The sequence below is a fragment of the Sorghum bicolor genome, chromosome 1, assembly GCF_000003195.3.
Source record: "Sorghum bicolor cultivar BTx623 chromosome 1, Sorghum_bicolor_NCBIv3, whole genome shotgun sequence".
Taxonomy (NCBI): domain Eukaryota; kingdom Viridiplantae; phylum Streptophyta; class Magnoliopsida; order Poales; family Poaceae; genus Sorghum; species Sorghum bicolor.
Window position 1 is genome coordinate 75,645,952 of NC_012870.2, and position 11,104 is coordinate 75,657,055.

Consider the following 11,104-nt stretch of genomic DNA (forward strand, 5'->3'; position numbering starts at 1 on the left):
TGTCTTTGTTCGTTTTGAATGATTTTTTACCCACAAACTTGTTACAGCTCATCCTGCTAAATTCATGTGATATTTTTTCCTGCATTTTACATTGAACGGTCCGCACGTTCATTTCATGCTCGTATACTTGAGACACGAGACTTGAACGGGCGTCATCGTTAAACCACAGGACGCTTCATCTTTCGAAAAACCTAAAATACACGAGGACGTGATGCACGAACCTCGACCATCTCTGTCTACTGACCAAAACCACTTTTTCAATGTTGTAAAAAACCACTTTTTCAAAAACTGTTTAAAGCTTATTAATATTTGGCGTGATCACTGCCTGGCGCCCAAAAGGCCCAATCAGCCACCGTATGTATAGAGTACCCAATAAGAGCATTTTTAGCGGAAGTTGCATCTGCTACCAAAGGTTTTATGAAAAGAGAAAAAAACAAGTTTTATTGGAATTGAACTCTTTAACTCAGTTTTTAACTATGAGACATAAAATTAATGTCTACGAAACAATAAAATAAAACTATATATTGAGGATGAGTGTTCCATAAACACATTTTATGTGATGTGATAGTTTTGAAAAATAATGAGATGAAACTCTCTATTATGAATGACATAATGCACACTAAATATACCATGATGCCATGAATCATGATGGTCACTATCTCCCTCCGATTTCACTAGCGCTACCAGTGAAATGCATTTTGTCAGCTAAGATTCTTGGGTTCTATTTGTTTAGTGGTTGGCCGTAACGATTTAACTTGTGCCGGGACTACGACAGTTCAACGTTTTTTGAATAACTTCCTAGAATCATTAATGAATATATGAGGGTTACACGAATCACTTACTTAACACCACCATGGTGTGATGGCTCGGTGGCTATGCGCTCTTTCACACATATCTCTAATGCGCTCTTCATAGATACATGATCTGTTCAACAAAAGAAAATCCTCTGGTGGCGGAGCTAAAATTTGAATATAAAGGTGGTGTCGTGCGAACGAATAACAATCACACATGATGAAATACATATAACATATATATACATAACAACCAAAAAAATATTTTATGTTATAATACAAAAAAACTAAAAACTAGAAAAAAAAAACATAAAATATTTTAGTGTCAGCACCAATTGGTTCTTTGCAGTTGAAAGCCTTTTTAACTGATCATTGATGGATATTGGGGAAGAAAACTCGTCCTGTGGTCGTGGGAAGTTCCCGTGCATATGGTTGTGCAATCGTGGCTTGATCCACTGACAAGTGACAAGTACGGTTGGGAGCATCTCCAATAGTTTTGAAAAAACGACTTGGCAGTGTTTTAGCAACTCGGAAAAACAAATGGCAATTCAGAATCTAGACAATCTCCAATAGTTTCGGAAAAACGACTTGGCAAATTAAAAATTAGAAGGACACCGCCACCTCCTACCCTTCTGCTGCCCTATCCTTCTGCCGCTATTCTCCTCCCTCAGCCATGTGTTCATTGGTAGTAGTACTTGTAGCTATGTTTATTGGCACTTGTATGCTGCGTGTGTTTATTGGCCAAGACTACCTGCTGCACTAGTGCATAGGTCCTGTTTTTTTTGTCCGTACAGCTCTGGTGCACAGGTTCTGCTGCTGGCCGACAACGACTGGGGCAGTAGTACTGACAGCATCAGATCATCAACCTGACACTAGCAGCAGCACGTATGAGGTCGGAGGCGTGCGAGAGGGATTCGGGCCGCGGGGAGTGTGATGGGAAAGCGAGTACGCGCGTGGATGGGAGTTTTCCAAGCTCCGAGATTTAGAGCATCTCCAACAAGTTAAAGCCACTTGGTATTCTTAAAATTTTAGCAAAAACTGAAAAACACTTCTCCAACAACTTTGTAAACTCACTTTGTATATTTCCAAACTGCGTAAATCCGGCTTCCGCGCGCGGAACTATACGCGCGCGACGGAGCTTTGTATCCGCGAAATTCTCCGTCGCCGCCTCCGCTCCCGCGCTCGCGCGTCGCCTCCCGCGCGCGCCAAACCATCTCCCGCGCTAGAAAAGTGTTGCCCGGCCGGCAAATCAACCTGAGTCGACAGCATGCAGGCCGATCAGATGCACTGCTTTGTTGACAGCGACAGCAGCAAATCAATGATTGACAGCAGTGCAGAACGATCAAGCAACAGGCCATTTTATTTTTTTCAGTGCAGAACGATCAAGCAACTGCTTTGTTGACAGCGACACCGTGAGTGTAGGGATCGCCGGAGTACTGTAGCGACGTGCGTGAGCCCCGACTGCCTGCGTCGTGCGGAAGGAGGAGCGTCGTGTGCGCGGACGGACTCGCGTGCGGAAGGAGAAGGGTCGGCGCCATGCGGGTGGAGGACAGGCCGCGTGAAGTTCTGGAGGTCGATGGGCCAATTGGGTTTTGGAGGTAGATGGGCCAAGTTTTTCAATTTTAGCAAGTGAGAATACCAAATTGTTGGAGACACATCTTATTTGCACTTGCTAAACAAAATAGCAACTTGGTATAACCCAAGATATACCAAGTGAATTATACAAACTTGTTGGAGATGCTCTTAGAAAGTCACTTTTCCAAACTATTGGAGGCCAAATTTTTATATTTTGCCAAAAATTAAAGGATAGCAATATGGTTTAGGAAACTGTTGGAGATGCTCTAAGATGGGATCATCCTGTATACTAATACATGACCATCGCGCGGCGAGGCGGCCAGCAGGAGGTGGGGCCCATCCCGCTCGGGACAGCGGGAGAAGCGAAGCCCTAGAAGGCCCACATTTAACATTCGAGAGCCCACGGCCCACAAGCCCATGTACAGTACAGCCTCTCGACTCCGCCAGATAATTCGGCCCCTCAGCAACTAGGCCTTGTTTAGTTCACCCAAAAAGTAAAAACTTTTTTAAAATTTTCTGTCACATCGAATTTTACTGTTCATATACGGAGTATTAAATATAGATAAAAACAAAAACTAATTGTATAGTTTATATGTAAATCGCGAAACGAATTTTGTAAGCCTAGTTATTCTATAATTGGACAATGTTTGTCAAATAAAAACGAAAATGCTACAAATTTTTTCGCATTTAAACAAGTCCTAATCTGCCTCATTTGCCGCAATAATAACACACCTCACCAGATGCGGCTTAAACCCTTATTATTCGCCACCGCCGCGTCCTCTTGTCTCATCTCCCTCCAGGCCAGGGTTTGGCACTTTGGCCTTCGCAATGGCGTCGGCGTCGCGCGCGCTCCACCTCTCCCGTGCGCTCCAGGGCGGCCGCCGCATCACCACCCTCCTGCGCCCGCTCGCTGCGACCGAGAGCCTCCTCCCGGCGGGGGCCGGTGCGTCCGCCCCCGGCGCCGGGTTGCGGTGCTTCGCGACCCAGCCGGCCACGTCCTCGCTGCGGGACTCCTCCCCGAACTGGATCAATACCCGCCCGTCCAAGGAGATGATCCTCCTCGACGGGTGCGACTTCGAGCACTGGCTCGTCGTCATGGAGCCACCGCCTGGTGACCCCTCCAACCCCGACATTCCGCGCGACGAGATCATCGATAGCTATATCAAGACCCTCGCCCAAGTCGTAGGGAGGTATATATGGCTGGATCCATTTCTCTGTTTAGTTGTTGTTGGTGTGTTTCCTGCTAGGATACTTGTTGGTGTGTTTCTGCTAGGATTGATAAAAGTGTTCTGTTGTTGCGCATGACCATAACAGTGTATAGTGTTTAATTTATTGGAATTAGGACTGGCTGGATATGTTACTAATTGTTCAGAAATTCAGACTGAATCTTTTGGTATTATTGGTTCTGGCATGCGGCCTTTGTTGGGTTCATGTTCAATATTCATGTTGAATGTATAAAAAAGGACGGAAGTGAGAGTATGCAGGCCAATGCATGCATGCAGCATGCGTATCTTGGTAATTTGAGTAGTAATCCGGCGGAGTACTGAACAGGCCCCTAGACACACCAGCCCGCCGCCTATTGTGGCCAAATAAATAAACCGCTTGTATGCTGCCTATATAGGAACATAGGGAGTACTAACTATTAGATGGAGAGTCCAAATGGGGCTCGATTAATAGGTTAACTACTAGTCCCGCTAAATAAAAAGCTACTAGCTGTCTTCCCTCTGCTAGCTGCTAACTATTGGCGCCAATGGATCCAAAAAAGGGCCCAAGCCCCAAAATGATCCTCTGCTGTGATATTTTCAGATTTGTTCTTTGATATGATCCAGTTATGGTTCTTTTGTGCGTCTAGCACATTAGAGCTTTGGAGTGCTGATATATTTCTGCAAGTTTTAGTTCATAGAATGCAGTTCTTTTTGCTCATTTTTTCTCTACAACGCCTGCATAAAAAAACAAACTCCTTGTTTCAGTGAGGAAGAAGCTAGGCAAAAGATATATTCTGTATCGACCCGTCATTACTTTGCTTTTGGTGCCCTTGTACCAGAGGAAGTTTCTTACAAACTGAAAGGTATTTATAATCTCATTAAGTAATATAACAGTAAGAAGTAATTCATTTGTCCTTGGATTGTAATGCCACTTAATTGTTTGCAGAGATGCCCAAGGTTCGCTGGGTTCTTCCTGATTCATACTTGAATGTGCAAACTAAGGACTATGGAGGTACTGATAACATAGTTCCTATCCAAGTAATACTATTGGAACCTTCTACTCAGAATTGACCACTGATACATGGTATAAACATAGCCTTAATGAATTAACTGACTTGGTTTACTTATTAAAATACAATTGAAATTGAAATACAAAATCGAAAAAATCAGACCTGTTAGCATTCTAAGGTCAAAAGTATATATTTGCATTTTCAGGGTCATGTACAAAAATCCTTTTCATTATTCTCTAATTGACTTTTTCACATTCTCTTTGTTGTTTGTTGACACTGGTATGTCGTTCTTGCTTGTTGTACTCAATGTACAACATCTGATTTTAAAACTTGAGTAATTTAAATCTTCATTATTTTATATCATACGTGAATGTCTTAATTGGTTTGCTAGTAGTGTCCAAACAACTGGTCTACAAAATTTTGATCCTCTACTTAATTGACTCCCCTGTTTTTTTTTCTGCCCTGTGCCCTCTAATTTTCTTCTTTAGGATTGTGATGTAAGGATATCACTGTCATCAAGAATAACATATAATGAAGTGCTTTGTCAAATCATCTTTATGCCGTCTTGAGAAACACCAATTACACCAATATATGTTTTAGAACCTATAACTTGGGATGGCAGTTCACCTCACATGACACACCCATTTTGTTTGATCAACTATGCATGTATATGTATTCATAAGCTATTTCAGATTTTTTTTTTGAATTGAATTCAACTGAAATGTTGGTGGCCATAGTTTGTCCACCCATGTTTGGACAACTGATTCTGTGAATTTCGTCATACTTGTATTGTTGAAAGTACATTTCTGTGAATGGGCACTATTCAACAAATTTTTGATACCTTCTACTTCCTGTTTCAGGAGAACCCTTCGTAAATGGGGAAGCTGTTCCTTATGATCCTAAATTCCATGAGGAGTGGGTGAGAAACAATGCCCGTGCCAATGAAAGATCCCGGCGAAATGATAGGCCCCGCAATTTTGACAGGTCAAGGAACTTTGAGAGGAGAAGGGGGAACATGCAGAACTACCAGAACAGAGATGGGCCTCTTGCGCAGGGTTTCAATGGCCCCCCACCTCCACCTGGCCAGAACCAGATGCCACCTCACCATGGTCAGGACAACATGCCGCCACCACCACCACCACCGCATGCTGGTGGTGGTCAGCCAAACTATGACTCCCAAATGCCAAACCCACAGGCGGGCTACAACACTGGCGGTGCTCCTCACTACCAGCAAGGTGGTGCACCTGGCTACCAAGGTGGACCTCCGGGGTATCAAGGTGGCAACCAAGGTTACCATGGGAACCCAGGCGCGGCCTACCAAGGTGGCCCACCTGGTTACCCTGGTGGCAACCCAGCACCTCCCTACCCAAGGAGGTAACCCCAACGCACCGCCATACCCGGGCGGTGGCAATTCTGGCTACCCTGGTGGCGGCCGAGGCTACCAAGGTCAATGAGGCAACTCAACTACCAATGAGAATGACCACTAGTGCATAATTTGGGATGTTTGGTCGGATAAATGAATGGTCGGTTAGCCTCATACTTACAAAGCCATTCTGCTAGCCATGGGGCGCACATGTACATTTTCTCATGCATGTGTTATAATCTGCCATGATCCATTATTTCGTTAGATGATTTCGCATTCGAGTATCATAATAATCCATCTTTTTTTTTTGTTTACATTTTTCATAAACCGAAACCATCTCTGAAAATACACGAGGACGTGCACGGATCTGTGCATGCGGCTTGTGTCTGTCCGTCGTCATCTACGTCTACCGACCATAACCATCACGGCATCGCACAACACGAAATACGCATCGGAGGGCCATCAGCCTAGGAGGCCCATACGACGACGGCGAAGGTACTACTATACATTTACTAGCCGAGCATTACGGTAAATGCTATCTCTTTTCCGAATAGGATACGTGCAACTCCGAAAGAGAGATGGTCAGTTCCAGTGAGTCCGAACTCCGAAACGATAGATATCGATTCAGCAATGGCGCGAAGATATACAATTTAGAACGGCGGGAATAGTTCACAGGTTTGCCCTTCCCTACAATCATACCCATTTACTCTAGTACTGTGGCTGCTGAAGTGCTGATGGCCAAACAAATGCGAGGATCCATTGCAACATCAGCTCAGGTCGCGCACAAGCTAGTTCAAACTTCAAACTGGCAGGACCCAAAGGGAAATCGGAGCAAATCCTCCGTTTATCTTTGTTTCATGGAGAGAGGTTTTCTTCATACGTTCAAGTAATCAATTTATTTGGCAACTTGAGGCACATACACTGAAGGTACAAACTATAGTCGCCTTATTCCGTCGGCTCCACCTTCACACATCAGGTTGATCGATCTCTAGACAGTAGACAGGGCATGGACATGCAGCTCATGAACGAAGTAGTACGAGCAAGCCTGCACAGTCAACTGCTCTCCTGCTTCGTCACAGCCTCGCAGCCACATCCAGGCTTGCTAATTAGAACCCAGTCTCTGGACATCTACCAGCTGATAGAGATCGCCACGACGTTGGTGTTGCAGAGGAAGAAATTGCCTGGAGAAAATTTGCGTGACCCCATTCAACAAAAGGTGAAGATATATAAATACTACAGGAAAGCATAGAATTTAACTCTGCTTACCTCCTCTGCTCAATCAGTGAATAGTCAATATCTGCTATTATAGTCGTCTCCTCATGTTCAGTTGTTGCAATCACCTCTCCAAACTAGCAGTACGCAAATGGTTAGTTATGGCGTGACATATCTTTGCTAGCGTACAGCTTTCAGATTGTTGGCAAATAATCACAAGAGGTTTTATCAGAAACAAAAGTAGTTTTGTGGTGGTGCAGAGTCTTAATCTGGAAGTAGATATTAGAAGTGGTTACTGACAGAGTTAAAGGGCGGTGAATGGAAATCTCAGGTCAGCTTACAGGTCCAACAAGCGTGGAGTGTCCCCAAGCAACATAACCTGCACTGGTATCTCGAGCTGGACCGCACGTTGCAACAAACAGCTGGCACCAAACAGTTTATTAAAATTTTAAAGCATAAAACTAGCAAAACAAATGCCAAATGAAAGTTGAAGTCAAGGAAAATGAAACAGCAGCACGCAAAGAAGCACAGCATACCTGGTTGTCTGCAGCCCTGGCATTGGAGAAATGATGTCATCAGTATGGGGAAAGAAAACTAGTGGAGACATTTCAGATATGAAATTACCCATAAGAATTATGAGTTCTGATCGAGGTTTTGACTAGTTTAAAGAAAATAGATATGCTAATTAGCATAAATAAAAGCAGCGAGCATTTCAGGTCACTATATTTTCCTTGCATAATTACCAAAACTTGAGGTGTAAAGTCATTTATTACCTCGCCCTTTGCAGCAACTCCCAATGCAGTGGTCCAGTAGTCATGTTGAATGCACCAGGATAGCATAACAAGTGAGCACCTGCAGTCAGTGAAATGAGCTTAGTCTGTTTTGTCAGTTTTAATATTTTTGAAATTATCAGAAAATAGTAGTAGTTAGCTGTAATGATGTCTTCAGAATTGTTAATACAACTGAAAATCTGACAATTTTAATCAAACAGAGAAGAATCTGAGACTGTCAATCCATTTTACATGTCGATTTGGTTACAAGATGATGTGGTCCAAATACGGCACATACCCCAGTCTTTACGAAGTATAATAGTTCACTTCATCAAGTTACATCTTAATAGAGATGACTACACTGAAAAACGTATGTCATAGCATATACCAATACCACTGTCTTTACCTCTTGCAGCATACAACATTGCTAATTCCTGGAAACGTATGTCATAGCATATACCAATACCAATTCGCCCAACATCTGAAAAACAAATCAACAATGCCATTAGAATATAAGAAAGGCGTAAGCAACACAAACAAAAGGCATTGTGAAACTAAGTAACACTAAAGTAGTATATAGAAACGTATAACTTGAACGAAACTATCCCAATCATCGAAGTCACATTGTAAGACCCAATTCAGATGACCTAAACTAAAAATTTGAGATACATTATGGCCAAATATTAGGCTAGTAAGAAAAGAAAGGATGGCCAGATATTCTCAGATCCTACATGCTTCATTTGCATTAGACAGCTGATTAATTGGACAAACCTGTGTCTACAACAGTAGGACTCTGCCCAGCAGTAAGAGTCTTTGATTCCTTGAAAGTGATCTTTCCTGGAATGTCAATGTCGAAAAGATGGATCTGTAGGTGCACATATTTTCATTGTCAGAAAGCACTAGGAATGAACTAAACTTACTACTCATATGGAGCACAATGAAAGGAAAAGAGGGCATAAATAAGATGGGAGCAAGCAAACTGGGAGTTCAGTGCAACCACAGCATGATCAAACTTACTACTCATATTCATCACACTCAAAGGGAAGATAAGGAAATAAATAACATGGACGTGATCTAACATGCATCTTCAGCACTGTAGTGCGTTCAGTGCTTACATTGGAGCTGGATTCATTGAGGTATTGTTGGGAGATGGTATAGCGGGGGATACCATACAGCATTAATTTGGTATATAGAATTTTCTCATGATAATGTTTACATAGTACTAAGCCATAGCTTCTTGTCAAATCTAATCATAGCAATAGCAGTAGGAAACTGTACTCCAGCACTAGAAGTTTGAACACACCTTTCTATGTTTACCCTTAAGCTGGCCATCTGAACCAAAGACACAGCATGTATTGTACAAGTTATTGCCAGAACGTTCAGCTATGGACCCACCAACAAGAGTGATTTGTAAGCTGCGAGCAACCTCCGACATCATTGAAAATGAAGGGGCTGCATCTCCGCCAGCTTCAATGTCCTCGGCATACTCTGGAAAGCTGTCATTTGAGTACGGACCATTCCATATCTCCTACAAGCATAAAAAAATAACTGCGGGTCAATGCAAGAAGCAACATAAGCAAAGATAACATTTCTGAAGCATGGCCTGATAAGAGAAGACGCATATATGTGCGAATTTACAATGAACAAGGTGAGAAATTTACTAATGTCTAAACCTAAAGACCTGGCTGTTGAATAAAACACTTGAGGCCTTGTTTGGATGTTGTCGGATTCACTTCAATCCATGTGTGTTGGTGTGGATTGGGGTGGAATTTAGTTCAAGTTCCACTCCAATCCACCTCAACACATGTGAATTGATGTGAATCCGACTACATCCAAACAAGGCCTGAGTTGTGTCCAAACCCGAACCAGGATTTATGTTACCACAGCCCAAGCCAACCCTGAAAATCTGCTTTACTATCATTGCCATGATGAATTCTATGCTTTTAGCTAAAAAAAGGTTTAGATCTTAGTGTCATCAGTAATCGGCCCATGGGCCACGGGAATAGCTAGCTTGGTTATGTAGCATTTCATGGAAATAGCACAGTGAACACTACCCCATGTCCAATGATGCACTCCTCTGCCAGAGGAAGACAGTACCCCTCAATGAATCATGTCATGAGTGTATTTAATACTGTGGACAAGGGACGCACCCATGAACAATCGTCAAATGATTAGACAACAACGCGATCACTACCAACCGAAATACCATTCCGCTTTGAATTCAATCCGACATCAATACCAGAAGAACAGATGGTAACATAAGGCCTGTTATTAGAGACTCACGGGGAGGAGCACGAGCTTGGCGCCGTCGGAGGCCGCCTTCTCGATGGCCGCGCGCGCGTGCGCGATGTTGCGACTCTTGTCCGCCGTTACCGAGAGCTGGCACAGCGCCACTTTGAACTGCGGTCACAGAAGATACTCCACAAGAGGTCAGATCAAGCCCCGACCTGCGCGGGAAGCCAAGCCCCAAGGAATCCGAACCGGAAGGGCGTCACCTTGGAGAGCGGCGGGGTCGGGAGCTCGAGGGCGGGAGGGGAGCGTGCCTCCTCTGGGCGGAAGGAGGAGTTGGGGGCGGAGGCCATGGCGGCGACGCGGCGGAGTGGGAGGCGGCAGGAGGAGACGCGCGCGCGGCCCGCGCAGAGCTTTAGACCCGGGGCGAGGAGCGCGGCGGCTGTGGATGTGGCTGCGGCTGCGGCTGCGGCTCTCATCTCATGGGGGAGGTGCCGTGGCGGCGTAGATAGTAGGGTAGCCGCTAGCGAGGAGGCGGCGTGAGTCGCGACGGCGACCGGAACGGGAAGTTGTTGGCGGATGGATGGGCATCAGCAGCTCGTGGGCCCGGTTTGTCAGTGGAATGTGCCTGCAACGTTTGGTGGTGGCACACACGACACACTTGGCACTGGCCAGTGGCCACTGGGGACAGCACTTTTGGTGCCGGTTTGACGGAAAAGGCCCTGCCGGCCGATGTCCATTTCCATGACAATCTGGTCGCCGGCGTCCGCGCCGTCGTGTGGCTCCGGTCATTCTCCTGTGTCTAGTGAATTTCCGTCTCCACGAGCTTGATTTTTTTCTTTTTGAAACTCCACGAGATTGATTGAATGTAATGCCTTTTTTTCGAATATGTTTTTTATAAGGATCTTCTATTTATTCATTCAGCAACATAGTACAGAGATTGGAGAGA

General features: G+C 44.4%; 1 protein-coding gene and 1 pseudogene across 2 annotated transcripts; one reads left to right on the forward strand and one right to left on the reverse strand.

Annotated features, from left to right (window-relative positions):
- Positions 2,972-6,220, forward strand: LOC8082029 (annotated as a pseudogene).
- Positions 6,720-10,732, reverse strand: LOC8082030 (omega-amidase, chloroplastic). Of its 2 annotated transcripts, none has more exons than XM_021450973.1 (10): positions 10,422-10,732; positions 10,210-10,326; positions 9,230-9,454; positions 8,698-8,791; positions 8,333-8,407; positions 7,930-8,008; positions 7,693-7,708; positions 7,498-7,578; positions 7,211-7,293; positions 6,720-7,125 (listed from the first exon to the last, which is right to left on the reverse strand). In XM_021450973.1, the coding sequence occupies exons 1-10, from the start codon at positions 10,632-10,634 to the stop codon at positions 7,047-7,049; spliced, it is 1,062 nt and encodes a 353-aa protein (XP_021306648.1). In that variant the 5' UTR covers positions 10,635-10,732; the 3' UTR covers positions 6,720-7,046. The 2 variants fall into 2 exon arrangements, 1 of the variants encoding a protein (XP_021306648.1); XR_002449111.1 differs by having other exon boundaries at positions 6,763-7,125; positions 7,457-7,578.